General features: G+C 47.9%; 1 protein-coding gene across 1 annotated transcript; it reads right to left on the reverse strand.

Moving 5' to 3' along the window:
* Nucleotides 1-56: 56 nt before the first annotated feature.
* On the reverse strand, nt 57-13,786 carry PSMD3 (proteasome 26S subunit, non-ATPase 3). Its single transcript, XM_003414701.4, has 12 exons — nt 13,484-13,786; nt 10,977-11,167; nt 9,454-9,591; nt 7,936-8,072; nt 6,953-7,143; nt 6,693-6,796; nt 2,979-3,093; nt 2,754-2,873; nt 2,511-2,614; nt 2,066-2,221; nt 705-755; nt 57-523 (listed from the first exon to the last, which is right to left on the reverse strand). Exons 1-12 carry the CDS (start codon nt 13,692-13,694, stop codon nt 446-448), a joined length of 1,596 nt encoding a protein of 531 aa, XP_003414749.1. The 5' UTR covers nt 13,695-13,786; the 3' UTR covers nt 57-445.
* Nucleotides 13,787-15,173: the final 1,387 nt, after the last annotated feature.

Consider the following 15,173-nt stretch of genomic DNA (forward strand, 5'->3'; position numbering starts at 1 on the left):
TCCTGTCAATACTCAAGTTTTGAGGGTGAAATGGAATAACTAACTGATGCGTAAAGAACTTTGAAGAACTTTTTATTGTTCAAAAACCATAACTGAAGCTTCAAAAAACATACAACCCAACACATGTCCCAGTTCCAGTCCCCCACTCCCTAGAGGAAAGTGCAGGGCTGTTCCCTCCTATCCTGCTGCCCACACCACTAGCCAGGACCCTGCCCTGGGAGGCCATCTGCCATCCGCCCGCCCGTCGGGCACTAAATCACCGGCTGGGGAGAGGCCCTGGGTGAGGTGGCAGTGGCTGGCTCTCTGGGCCCCTCACCCCTTGCACAGATGCAGTCTGTGAGCTGTTGTGTGGAAAAGGGGGCTGGCTCCCTGGGCAGGGGACCCCCCAAGGGGGAAATGTAAAGAGCCAGCCCCCACTCACCCTACCCCTCCCCAGCCCCCCAGCTCAAGGAAAGCTATCGTCGTCATCTTCAGCCATCTCCTTGGCAAACTCCAGATCTTGCTGCTCTCGTTCCCGCCGCTCCTGGGAAAGGAGGTGGGTGAGGCCGGGTTGCTGAGGACGAGTTAGGCTTGCTCTCACCACCTCACCAGCCCGGCCACCCCAAGGCTTTAAGCTGCTCCCAGCCCTTCTGGACACTTCCCCTTGTTCCTTTCTGCAGGCACATGCGATCTTGCAGTCTTACCCTAAACAGAAGGAAGCTTACCTCTGCAGATTCCAAGTCCTTGTTGTACGATTTGGGAGGAAATCTCATGGCCTGAAGCACAGGAGAAAAAGGGGCAAGATGAAGGTGGAAAAGCAGCAGAGGCTGCTTTAACGTACATTTATTGTGTCCTTTCTGTGTACCATACACCAAGATAAATAAGATAGGCTGCAGCTGGTTTAGCAGTGCTTGGAAGCTCAGCACAGAAACAAATTGTTACAAAAAAAAAAAAAGGTAAGTGAGAGAAGGAAAGTTTGGAGCAATACCTGTCTAGCCTTCTCAATTAGAGGGTATGTGGGGGTTGGGGGTAAGGAGGAAAAAGAAGAATGGACTCCTCGTAGGAAAGGAAGACGTGGTAGTGGGAAGTAAGGCTGGAGACAAACGAAGGGGCCAGATCACAAAGGACCTTGCAATGCCATGCTGGGCTTTTAAGCAAGAAAGTAATATCCCAGGTTTCCTCTGGTGAAAGAGACCCAGAAAAAACAGTGGCCAAACAGTAACAACACCTAACTCAGTGCCTGATGCACAATAAGGGCTTAATAACCTTTTCTGGAACTAGACACCAGCCCTACATTTTATACAATTTAGACTTCTCTAAGTGCCTTAATGGAGCCCTGGTGGTGCAGTGGTTAAGAGCGTAGCTACTAACTAAAACGTTGGCAGTTCGAATGCACCAGCTGCTCCCTGGGAATCCTAGGGGGCAGTTCTACTCTGTCCTACAGCGTTGCTGTAAGTCAGAACTGACTTGATGGCAACAGCTTTGGTTTTGGGTAAGTGCCTTAATACGAGTCCCTGGTGGTGCAAATAGTTAACTGCCAGGCTATTAACTGAAAACTCGGTGGTTCAAATCTACCCAGAGGTGCCTCGGAAGTAAGACCTGGCGATCTGCTTCCAAAAGGTCACAGCTTTGAAAACCCCATGGAGCAGTTCTATTCTACAAACATGGGGTCGCCAGGAGTTGAAATTGATGGCAACTAACAACAAGTGTCTTAGTACAGTGATTTTGTTTAATCCTATCAATCCTCTCTGAAGCAGGTTAAGGTAGCTAACACCTCACTGTCAGCTTCACAGATGGAGAAAAAGAGGCTCAGAGACATTAAATGACTCACTCCTAACCCCTGACTAGTCCGCCCTGCCTACCAGACCCCTTTAAAGCAACAGAAGTGGTTATGCCCCCACAAGCAACTGGCTGTGGGACCACCGAAGTCATGTTGTACCTCTGGGCCCCACCCTACCATTCTGGGACTTTATAGAGATGGGGTGGGAAAAGGGTCGCTCAAGTCAATCTTCCTCTGAGGAGTCAACGGATACGCAGGGAGGGGCGTGTCGCTGCCAGGTTCTCCTCTGCAGCCCCGGGCTCTCACCTTGACCGACATGTTGTGGATATCGAGGCAGAAAGAGATGCGCTGGTGGAACGCTAGCTGGGGCTCTCGGGTGGAGTAGATGTCAATCATCTCCTTGGACTGGACGTAGCCCTTCTCGTGGTTGATGCTGGCCTCAATGACACCATCCCGGATGGCCTACAGGCCCCAAAGGGTGGAAAAGTCACCAGAAAGCCCATCTTCTAGGTCCTGGGACATCTTCTCCCATCCCCTTCCTCTGTCCTCTCTACACCCTCGTACATTCACACACACACTCACTGTCTCTTGCAACTTCCTGGCTTCACTGCAAAAACACTGGCACCCCCTGAGAAGATATTGCCACTGCTCTGCCTACTCCCCTCCTGGGCCTCTCTCCCTCTCCTCCCCACAACGGGAAAAGGCAGGAAGGTGAAAACCTGGGCCACGCTGGTTTTTGAACCAGCCCCACCTTGGCAACAATGAACTCTGCATCCTCTGGGCTATCCAGCTGCAGCTTCTGGGCGATGTCGGCCAGAGAAATTCGCGAATAGGAGAGGCTGATCATACGTACACCTGGGAGAGGAAGGAGCAGCAGACAGCGTGGGCACAGACCCTTCACCTGTCCATGTACAGCCACCAGGTTGTCCCTGTTCCCTGGAGAAGTCCAGCCCGGCCCTGCTCTTCTAATGGCCCCCCGCACCCTGGTGCGCACCTGTCTTAATCACGTTGTGCCGCAATCGGATTATGAGGGTGTAGGTCCCATCTGCTTGAAACTTCTCTCCAAACTGATCCAGGACTTGGTTGAACTTGGCTAGGTTTCCAGTCCTGACAGCTGTAGAGGGCAGAGGAGCAGATGAGATGATGCAAAGGGACACATGCAGCAAAGGGGCCACAGTGGTAGGGAGTGTGGATGGCTCTGGCAGGGGACCAGCCTTACCTTGGGTCAGAAGGAAGTAGGGCATGAGCGAGCGCTTGAGGGAGGGTTGACGGAACTGCAGCCGGTCTGGGATCTCCCCCAGTAACAGCTCCACCACAATAAGAAGCTTGTGCACCTGGAAAGAATGTCACATGAGAACACAGTGGGCAGGGAGCCCCACCGGGTGGAAGGAGAGAATGAGATGGGGCTTCAATTTAGTCAGACAAGTGGAAGTGCGGAAACGTGGTAGAGTGATTAGGCCACAACAGTGGGAAAAAAAAACCCAAGCTAGTGCTAGGCATGAAATTAAATCTCTGCCTTGGCGCCAGGTACTGGGAGCCTCTGACCCTTTGGCCACACCCAGCCTTAAGCTTAACACATCACTCAGAAATAGGCCAGATGGGTAGTTTTTATGGCTCAGAAACAGGTGAGGGAACAGGGCCCAGAGACTCAAGGGATGGAATGTGGCAGCCAGCATCGCTGGCTAGGGAGGTAGATTGCTGCTGGAGGACAGGAGATAAACAATATGCAGGACTTAGTAACTCCACAGAGGCTGAAGCACACGAAGGGCCTGGGCAAACCTCAGCCAGTAACCAGAGGTATGTGGCTAGAAAACTGGGCCTTTCCACTTCAGGAAGCTGCAAGTCTTTCTGAATAGTGCCTACTGTGGATGCGGCACTGTGCAAGGGAAAAAAAGGGTACAGGTGACAATGTCCTTCAATCAAGGAACTTTTTACCAAGCAGGAGGAACCGGAACACAAGATAGCTAATCGTAAGATAGCAGTGTGGTGAGAGAGACTGTTGTTAGTGCCACTGAATCGATTCCGACTCATGGCGACCCCACGTGCGCAGATAGAACTGCTCCATGGCAGAAAAAGGAGGGAGGACATTTTAGTCAAGGGAACAGACTGAAAAAGAGGCAGGAAGATGTGGGAACATTTAATGAAGAAGGACAGACCAGTCAAACAGATGGCATATGGAGGCCTATTAGGGGAGATTTGGTTGGGACCAGAGCCTGGGGACATACCGTTTTGAATACCAGGCTGAGTATTTCAGTTTTGGGACAGAACACTTGAGGTCTAATCTCTACTCACTAGTTAGAAAATGCTGCGCATCTGAGTCCTTGGTTTCCTCATCCCTAAAATGGGTATAATAACAATAATAATACCTAGACTGTGTATGTCACAAGACTGTTCTGAAGACTTTTGAAAAGTGTAAAGCAACAAACAGAAATTAGTTATTGGGCTACTCTACTGGGTAGGCAACGGGGAGCAATGGAAGTTTCCTGGGCCAGGGAGGACAGGCCTGGAGCTCTGCTTAGTCAGGCAGCTGTGTGTAAGCTCGGCTGGTGAGGGGAAGACAACCAGTCAGAAGACTGATGTCCAGAAATGTTAGTGGCGCCAGTGAGGGCACTGGCAATATGAGAATAGACAAATACAAACACATGGAAACAAATCAACAGAGGATTCAGTGCTTGGGTAAGAGAAGTCCAAGATGATCCCAAGGCTCCTCTCTGGTAACTAGGAGGATGAAGTATTAATGAAGCTAAGGAGAGCAGCAGGAAGGACTGGTGAGGGGTGGAGGAGAGGGGTTCATTTGGGACACGCTGACTTTGAGGACTCAGAGGGCATCCTATAGAGATGGCAGTGGGCAGATGGATCTGTAGGTCTGGTGTCCAGGAGAGGGTCAGGGTTAGTAGGGTACTTTGGTGAAACATCATGGAGGTGAGGGTTGAAGCTATGAAAGCAGATAAAGAGAGAATGTGGACTGAAAAAACAGTTGAAGACAGAAACTTGGGGGGAAGCCTACAAGTAAGGGATGTGCAGAAACACAAGAGTGTTCAGCTAATGAAACCAGGAGTGTTCTCAGGAAGGCAGTATTGTTGACAACTGAGCTCTGGAAGCTAAGGGCAGAGACCTGCAAGGAGGGAGCTGTCACTAGCGTCAAGAGCAGGGAAGCAGAGTGAGGACAGAAACCAAGAGCCTGGGGCAAGGCTTCAGTGGCTGGGGCAGAATTCAGGCTGTTAGGGGTTAAGGGGAGGGCAGTGAGGAAATGGAGAGAGTTGGAGATGCAAAGGAGGAGATGGAGCAGTTGCCTGAGAAGGGAAGAAGCAGGGCTGAGAAAACTCTCAGCCCAGAGACTTATGCAAATCGGTGATGGGCCAAAGCCTTGGAAGAGTTAGGAGGGAATGGGACAAAGAGCACAGGCAGAGAAGCCAGCCTTAAGTAAAAATGGGAACAGGAAGAATGGGTGGAGAGACATCAAATTTAACAGAGAGAAGGCAGCTGCAATAATGGATACTGGGTGGCCTTAATCTGCCCCTGAAGTAGATGAGCTAGAGCCTCAAAACTCAGAGCACGGACCCTGGGCCAGCATCACCTGTGAGTCTGTTAGGAATAGCAACTTTCAGAATCAGAACTCGCATTTCAACAAGACCCCTGGTGATTCACAAGCCCACTGAAGTTTGAACGTGTTAAGCTGGAGAAGTGGGTAGGGGGAGACTAAAGGCAGAGGGAAACAGCATCCTGTTTTACGAGAGGGCTGGCTGCAGGACTGCTGGGCCCCCTCTGGCCCTCTCCCAAACATGCCTTCACCCCTGCCCTCTACCTCCCACAGGGCTCCCTTGCCAACAGTCCACTGGCCAAAGACCTCCCTCTAGCTTCCTCTCTGCTCCTTCCCGTCATGTGGCTCCACAACAGAAAACTTTAAAAGCTTATTCATCCACAGAAAATCTGGTTTGAAAACACGGCTTGACTCCACAGAGCCTCTTCCCTGGTATACGATATACTCTATGTTAACTATCTGGAGTTTCATGGTCTCTACTCATCTTTCAAAGCCCAGTCCACATAGAATTTCTTTCTTTAAGATTTCTTTAATTACTGGACCAAAAACAAAGCTGCCTTTCTCTGAACTTCTGAGCAGAAATAAACGAAATCTCCCACTACACTGACCTAGTCATTGCACGTATTCATCCTGTGTCCAACCAAGGGCAAAAGGGTCGGGGCCTTTGTATTAAAGTGGGAGCAGAGATTTACAGTTGGGAGAGTTGGGTCCAAGTTCTGGCTGACAGGCTCTCTGACTTTACAAAAGCTCTCAAGCCTTTTCGGGTCAAAGTTCTTTATAAAATTGGGACCAACAATCCTAATCACAAAGTGATGTTTTAAGGCTCAAGTGATGTGATCTGTACGACAAGGTCTTTGTCAAGCTGGAAGAGCTATACACATTTCACTCTGTTGGTAACGACTAAAGCTCTTCAAGGGAAGACACTTTATCTTATCCTTCTTTTCTATTCCTCACAGTGCCTAATACCAAGGTCAGCACTCGAAAAATATACCTAATGACCGGCAGCTCTTAGGTGCCACGGTTTATCCCCACCTGAGCCAGTCTGCCTTACGGAGACTTTTTGGGCTCCCTGGCCACACATGACACCACTCCCAAATGGGCACATGAGGGACCAGGTTTAGGAGCACAATCCAGGCCCACAACTGGAATGACTGGAAGGTGTGCTGGGAAATCATAGATATCCTAAACCTATCTACCAAGGAGAAGATTGAACATAAACTGCCAGAGGTCTGGGTAGTGCCTGCCTAATGTTGCCCACAAGTAGATGTCTGATGAACCTTTGGGATAATGAAGATGAAGGATGCCTTCTCTGGCCCCTTGTGTAGGCCAACAGAACTGAAGTGGTGTCAGACAAGTAAGACAGAGGTAGGCATGAGGATGACTGCTACTCACCGTCTGCTTGAAGCCGACAGCTGTGTGCTGAGGGGCCTTGCGGAGGGCATTGGTCATTGTTCTCCTAGCCTCTGAGTACTCCAGCTGGATGGCTTTGATTCGCCCTGGGTGTGGATGAGAGGAGAGTGGGCCAAAAGAATGGCATCAAGCCCCCATTCCAAAGCAGAGTGCCAAACAGTACTCTTATGCACCACCTGCTAGAAAATTTCACCAAGTGAGCCCGAGGCCCTTCTGACTCATGGGAGGGCCCCTCTGCTCACCTGTGTAGTAGAGGTACCTTGCCCACTCATTGTTGTTGGCCTGCTCGGGGAACACGGACTTGGACACCAGCTTCTCAGCCTGGTCATACAAGCTGTAGTGTAAGTAGTTACGTAGCAGGAGGTTCAGCAGGGTGGCCTGCCCGTCAGCGTCATGCCGAAGGGTGGCTGTTCGGAGTCGAGCATGCAGGAAGCTTCAAGATAAAAAGAAAAAAGATGTCAGAGGCCTCAAGTCACAACTCTTCAAACCACCTTTGAATTCTCCAGGATCTCTCAATTCCTGAAAAAGAGATACATGCTGCTTTTCTGTTTATTCACTGAACATTTAACTATTGAGTGCCTACTGAGTGAGGCACTATTCTAGGGGCACAAAAAGGACAAAAACCCGGCCCTCAGGGAGCTTATATTTTAGCACGGCAGACAGACAATAATCATGATAAACAGTGTATTCTGGAGCATGACAGAAGGCGGTAGGAGGTATGAAGAGATTAGGGTAAGCGCGGCCTGGTCAGAGTAGGACCCACTGAAAAGGTCAACAATTAAGCAAAGACTTAAAGGAAGCAGGGAGGAGTCAGCCAGGGGGAGAGCAGTCAGAGACGAAGTCAGGAGGCAGTAACAGAGCCAGATCAGGTCAGGCTTATAAGCTACCATGAGGATAGCTGGCTTTTTCTTGAAGGAAATGGAGCACTACTACAGGTTATGAACAGTGGAATGACATGTTTTCCAGCTTGTCCCTCCACCTTAACTCACAAATCAGCCTGCTCCTGATGTGAGGTGAAGGGAAGAGCCTGGGGGACAGTTCTTAGCAGCTAGAGGTAATCTCTCTCCCAAAGCTCTCACATCGCTCAGGGCACGTTAACCTCATTTCCCACTGGGTACCTTACATCTATCAGCTTATCTCTTTCTGCAAGTCCACAGTGCTCTGGTAGTGACTGACCAAGTCTTTGACCCCAAGGGCTGCAAGTGAGACTCCTGGCCACCTGTACCTGCGTACCACGTCCAGCTTGTCCAGGAACTCATAGACCCGGGCGTGGTAATAGTAACACTTTGCAGCCACAAGGTCTAGGGCCCGGCGATTCTGAGTACTGATTTTCTGCATCAGGTCATCAGAGATTTTCTGTGCCTGCGGAGGAGGCCAAAAGGAAATCAAGTAATAGTTCTTCAAAACGTTAAACAGAGTTATCATATGACCCAGCAATTCTACTCCTAGGGATACACCCCAGATAACTGAAAACAGGTTCAGAAAATACACTTGTACACAAATAATTGCATTAGCATTACTCAGATAACTAAAAAGTGCAAACAACCCAAATGGCCCTCAGCGAATGAATGAATGAACAAAATGTGGTTTATCCATACAATGACATATTTAGCCACAAAAAGGAATGAAGTACAGATACATGCTACAACATGTATACACACTACAACCTTAAAAACGTTACGCTAAGCGAAAGAAGCCAGGCACAAAAAGGCCACTGTTACATGATTCCACTTAAATAAAAATGTCTGGAACAGGCAAATCCATAGACAGAAAGTAGATTAGTGACTGCCAGGGGCTGAGGAGGGGGAGGAATGGGGAGTGACTGCTAATAGGTATGGGGTTTCTTTTTGGGGTGATGAAACGTTTTGGAATTAGACAGCGATAATGACTACACAACCTTGTGAATATATTAAAAGCCACTGAATTGTACACTTTAGAGGAGTGAATTTTATGGTGTGTGAATTATACTAACAAAAAAAAGAACATAAAACAGGGAACTGAGGAGTAGGGCCAGAATCTCAGCCTGGGACCAATCATTTCTTAAACACACTCCTGGGACAGTGGTAGAAATGTAATATTTAAAAAACCAAACCCATTACTGTGAATTCCAACTTATAGTGATCCTATAAGACAGAGTGGAACTGCCCCACAGGGTTTTCAAGGCTGTAAATCTCTACGGAAACAGGCTGTCACATCCTTCTCCCATGGAGTGGCTGGTAGGTTGGAATTACCAAGCTTTCGGTTAGCAGCCGAGTGCTTAACCACTGTAGCCACCAGGGCTCCTAACATCTGTCATTTTACTAAGATAATGTGAAGGCTTATTATGTACAGATTATTGCGCTAAGTATTTTTAAATACGTTGTTTCATTTTAATACTAACAAGGGTTCATAAGGCGGCCATTGTTATACCCATTTTATGTACAGCTAGGGGAAATTACTTTGCCTCAATTACAGCTGGGATGTGAACCCAGTCTTTCTACAAATTCCCTACTTTCCCCAAAAGAATCCATGCCACACTGGTAGCGTGCCACAGATGGGTACAGAATGACCACTGCCAGCCCCCTGCTTTCCCATGGTGGCCAGAGGAGGTGAGGGACCTCTCCGGATGCAGGGTTAAGTGTGTGCCCATGTTGGGGAAGGGTTCTCAACACCCCGTGATGATCTCTACTTCCTCGCCAGAGACGACTCCCCCGCACATCCCCCGCACTGCTCAGGGCACGCCGGCTGCTCGTGTCCTGCGTACCTCTTTGTAGCGCTTGCTGTTCATCAGGAAGATGACCACGAGCAGCTGCAGATAGGCTTCCACTTCAGGCAGCAGGGGTGCTGACGCAGCTTTTCCTGTTCGGGGACGGAACTGTAAATCGGCTTCTGTGTCCATGGGCTGCGAGAGGACATGAGTTGTTACCATGGAAAAGCTCAGTCAGATCAATCAACCAAGAATTTGTTGAGCACCTACTATGTATTTCAATAAATATTTACTGAATGGCTATTATGTGCCAAGATTTTACTAGATGCTGGGGATACAAAAATAAAGATGACACTGTCACTTTCCCAAGGGACACAAGGAGGCTGGCAATACAATAAAAACACTAACAGGTGACAGGAGCATAAACATGTCTCTACAGAATAAAATGGGGGCACAGGGGATGATATAAGGAATCCTCAAGGAGCCTACAATCGAAGTAGAGAGGGAAAGCCACCATACCTGTAACCACTGCAAATACCAGACAGGGTTTAATTAAGTGATGTAATTCCAGAGATGAACTCAAGATGACATAAAAAAATTTTTTTTTTTTTTTTTTGTGGAAACAAAGGAAATTTGGGGAAAAGTGAAATATATGCAGTACTTATTTTCAGATCTAATCACAGAAACTGGAAGAAATTTGTTATAGGTGGCTTCAAAAATGATCACGTTTGGTGTTTTTAAAAAAGTAAAGGAAAAAAAAAATTCAGGGTGGGAATTGGGGAGGATATATTTTCCTTCTTTCCCAAACAATAAACTCTTCATCATTCTGCCCCAAAGGATTTTCTGAGTTCCCACACCTATGGAACAGATTATAAGTATACAGGATTTTAAGAAGATGAAGGTGGCTGGAAGGGTTTGAGAAGGGGCAGGACCTAGACTGTACCATCAAGGATGAGGGGAGTTTTATAGCCAGGAAGATTAAGGAGAGGTCTCTCCTGGCATGGAGACCACCAACACCACCACCACCCAACTAACTTCATCAGCACTCACTACGTGCTGGTGCTGTTCCTAGCGTTTTATATACACTCTCCTCCCCCAAATCTCTTTTTCTCCCCATTTTAACAGTGAAGAGTATGAGTCACAGGGAGATTAAGTCACTTGGCAAAGGCCCACAGGTACTAACCGGAAGAGCTGGGATTCAAATTCAACTCTACCTCCAAAACCTGTGTTCTTAACCACTGTTCTATACTTGCTCTGCAGGAAAGCTGCAGAGACAAAAAGGTGGTGGCATCTTCTCTAGGGCAATGGAGATGCCACCTGACAGAAGGAGAGGGTGCATGTTGGGGGTAGTGTGGTAGGGGATGGTTTGGCTGGAAGGGGCTTGCTTACAGCTCCTTTCCCTGGCTGGGAAGAACACTAGGTTCCCCTGGGTGGTAGTGGTGGGCAAATGAGTATTGAAATGGACTTTCCTCTTCATGTTACAGCAAGCAGTAAGACAGGTCTAGGAGACAGGAAACAACAACTGTATCCTGGGGGTTTGAGGCCAAGCCCACAGCCTTAAGCTGGCCTGATCCACTCACCTCTTCTAGGAAGGATAACAAGAAGTCTCGAGTGGCATTATTTGAGGTGAAGAAGCCGTGCACAGCCTTGTACAGAACATAGTGGTTGAGGCGGCGTGACGTGGAAGGCAACATCCGTAGGGCTCTCAGCACAAATCGTGGCTCCTTTCCTGAAACAGCCTTCTCAAGCTGTTTTACATGCTCCTTGATGTCTGTGGATGACCAGAGGAGAAAAAAATACCACTACCTCCCACTCCTATCCCCCCGACTGCCAAGTACCTCTTCCCATCACAGGATTAGGCAATACTTATCGGTTCCATATATTGATTTTTACATCCAAGAGACAAGGAAAAATAAAATGGGGTGGGGTACAGGGTAGAGGGTAAAGAAAGAAGAGGACGAAAGGAAAAATGATGAGAAGGAAAACAAAAGAAACACATGGGGATTTATCAGATTCCTAAATAGGAAAGACTTTATAAACTTAAAGGAAGAAATCACTCACTCATTCACACACACTCACAGACACACACACACACACACACACCCCTGATGAATTTTACTCCTTACTAGGGAAAAAAAAAAAAAAAAAACCCGCTTCTGGATAACTGTGTAAACAAAAGAAAAATATCTACAAAAAATGTGACCAGACTAATACCCTACATAAAGAATATATTTATTCTACAGATACATATTCTGTGTAAATCTGTATTTTATATTCTCTACAAAAAAAAAAAAAAAAACAAACCCAGTGCCGTCGAGTCAATTCCGACTCATAGCACCCTAGAGAACAGAGTAGAACCGCCCCATAGAGTTTCCAAGGAGCGCCTGGCGGATTCAAACTGCCTTCCTTTTGGTTGGCAGCCATAGCACTTAACCACTATGCCACCAGGGTTTCCATTCTCTATAAAGGGCTTGTATAAATGGTTAAAAGAAACTCTATTACCACAATTTCAAAATAAAAATGGATACAAACAGACGATATACAAAAGAGGAAAGACAAATAGCTAAGAGATATAAAAAATTAACCTCACTAGTACTTGAATAATTGCAAATGGAAGCATTTTCAACTACCAAATTAGCAATATTTAAAAAATGGCAAGATACAGAGTACAGTGAAAATGACATTTCTGCTGGTGTAATGTAAATCAAGAGAGTTTTTCTGGATAAAATCTATCAAAAACTTAAAAAATGTTCACCCTTTTGACTTAGGTATATAAAGTCTGGGGATCTATACCATACAAATAATCATGAAAGTAGATGAAGAACCTGGGCACAAAGATGATTGTTGCAAAGCTATCTATAACTGGAAACAATATAAATGTCCAACACTAAGAGGAACACAAACAATTGGTAGCTTCTTAGTTATCTTACGAGCAGTTAGCACAGAGTGTCTGGGCCACATCAATAATATAATAATAGCAGCTAAAATCTACTGAAAGCTTACTATGTGTTCAGCATGTGCCAGACACAGTTCTAAGCAGTCTATATACCAAACCAACAAAGTAACTACTATTATTCTCACTCATACAGATTAAAAAACAAATCCACAGCCTGTACTCTTAAGAAAATGAACTGTTTGTAAGAAACGAATATATATATCCAATACATGTTATATGCGTATATATACATACACACAATACACCCAGTAGGTGACACTGAGTGGCACCTCTGCCGCTGGCTATTGTTATTTTAGGTAAAAAGTGTCTTTACTAGATACTGATCCTGCTTAAGTGTACAGAAGTCAGTCAACACTACCATATCCTCGAAAGCATGGCCCAGGAGCATAACTTTGCTTATCTCCGTATTTTTGAGTTAGCTCCTCATCGGGTTAAGTAGAGAGGAAACGGCACCTTGGAGAAAAGAAATGGGAAGACTGGTATATAGGAGTTTAGGTCAAAGGTATTAGGAACTCAAAGATGACACCTAAAAAGTTGAAAGTGGGTGTGTTCAAATCCTTGAGAAACAGTGGCAGTAAGAGCTTGAAGAGAGAGGAAAAGAGCAATGGGACCGTTTCAGCGCTTCAATTAGACAAAAGAACTAAGTTGCTAGGTAAAAATGGTTCTTTTAGAGACTTTGGTAACGGTAACTAAGACAACAGAAACGTTTTGTACACTCTTAAAACTCAGTTGAAACTCCTGTGTCGTCCCAGCCCCTTTTCCACACACGTAAATACAAACATTGGTTTCTAAAGGGATCAATCAAATACTGGTGTCACTAGAATCAGTCCGTGGGATGTAAGTGGCAGGTCAGAGAGGAGGATGTGGCAGAGGGGGGCCCCAGACCCAGTGAGATCCAATTCTAGACGCAACTTCAAGTGGGGCTGTTAGGGGAAGAGTCCCGCGCCTGGAGAGAAGGTTGTGTCATTGAGACTGGGGTCAGGGGCGTCAGGGTAGTGGGAACGGGCATTTGGGGGGTGATACTAAAGAACCGGGAGTGGTGGAGGCTGCGTTGGTGTCCTAGGGAGAGGCCGGATTCCGGGGGCGCTGTCACCCGTGATCGTGGCAAGTCCCTGGTCCGGGCTTCCGTACCCTCCAAGGTGACGGTGTCCAGCTCTCTCTGGGAGTGCTCAGCCGCCGCCTTGCCGTCGGTCTCCGCCGCAGGCCCGCCACCTGCTGTTGCCTCCTCTTTCATCTCCACATCCTGGGGGGCCGGCAGCAGTGGCGGTTCTTGTTCCCCTCCGCCGGGCGGCGGCTTCGTCTTATCCGCTCCGCGGCGCCGCGCCGAGCCCTCCTGCTTCATGGCGCCCGGGGTCGCGGCCTAGTCCGGGGACCGAGGCCGGGGCCTCGCGTGAACCCTCGCACCGGGGACCAGTAACCGGGCCGGGCCTGCACGAGCGCGGGCTCGCGTCGGGCCGCACGATGACGGAGCAGCTGCAAACCCCTTCCCGCCGCTGAGCCTTCTGGGAAGTGCCAGGCCTGGTGGGCCGATGGCTGAGTCAACAAAGGGGAAAGGAATCAAGAGCCGAGGTGCAGGATGAAGGCGGATCTTCGAGGAAAGAGCGGGGAGGAGCCTGTATAGGTTGCGGGGCTTTCTTTGGCGCGCTCGTCACGTGCTTTATTTTCCTCTCGAGTGCATTCCTGCGGATGTCCACCAGAGGTCCCCCAAGGCTACACCACCCGGACTCTAAGAGGTGCACAACCTGCTTGGAGTGGGTAGGACCTATCCGAGCGCAGGACGTGATGACGTCAGAGTTGCCGGCCCGGTTCCTAGACAAAGTTGCTCCTTCGCCCGGGTCGCCTTCAGCATTCACGAGGTTTGTCCCCCACGGCCGCTGGGTGTAACCGGCGCGAGGAAGGAGAAGGAAGGCTCTGAAGTAGGAGCTAGGCAATTGGTCTTAGAATAAAATGGAACAGAGAGTAGGAAGACCCCTCTGGGATCCGAGTTTCCTTCTCAGATTTTAGTTTAGTGCTGAAAATGAGACAGTGCAGATAGGAAGAGGGTGCATTTGTGTCGAATCAGTCCAGTTTAATAAAAGATCGGGATCTACTCTGTACGGTCCGCGGCTGACCACGTGGGGGATGAAAACTCAGCTTAAGAGTTTAGTGTTCGAGGGAATCTGACAGTGTGGATAACTGGAAGCTCAGCCCGGGGTTGTGGTGTATTCTGAGGGTAGGGGGTGGGTGCCCCTATTGGACAGGCTTTAGGGAGTCCGTTGGGGGACCTTTATGCATTTATGCACCGAGACAGACATTCGTGGGGAAATGGGAAACAGAATAATGGTGTACCTAAGGAGAGCCTGAGAATCCCCAAGAGGAAGGAAAATGGACCAAAACCGTTTTCACTTATTTTTTCAAAGGAGCCCTTAGTTATTCTGCAGGGTAGGTGATGTCAGGAAGAAGCTAAACGTCCCAATTTAAGATACAAAAAACTTTCTCCCTATCTTGGAACTCCTCTCTTCCATAAATGGAAGTCCCGAACGTTTAGACCTGGGACAGACTCCTATTAAGACAATCTAGACCTGCTATAAGGTCCTAGAGGGCAGAAGATATGTTTGAACCTTTGTATCCTCCTTTTCATTCTATTGCAACAAATAGTTCCTTGCACTAAACAGCTACTAAAAAAACAGCTACTACTAAGTGGAAAAACGTGTGCTTCAGTTTTAAGGAACATGCTTTGCCCAATTGCCTCTAGCTGTCCCCCTCCCCCGAGGCTGGGAGATGGTTGACAGGACCTTTGAATCATCCCTGGAATAAACTCGTTAAAGCTGCTTCTTCATAA

This window comes from Loxodonta africana, chromosome 18 (assembly GCF_030014295.1).
Source record: "Loxodonta africana isolate mLoxAfr1 chromosome 18, mLoxAfr1.hap2, whole genome shotgun sequence".
NCBI lineage: Eukaryota > Metazoa > Chordata > Mammalia > Proboscidea > Elephantidae > Loxodonta > Loxodonta africana.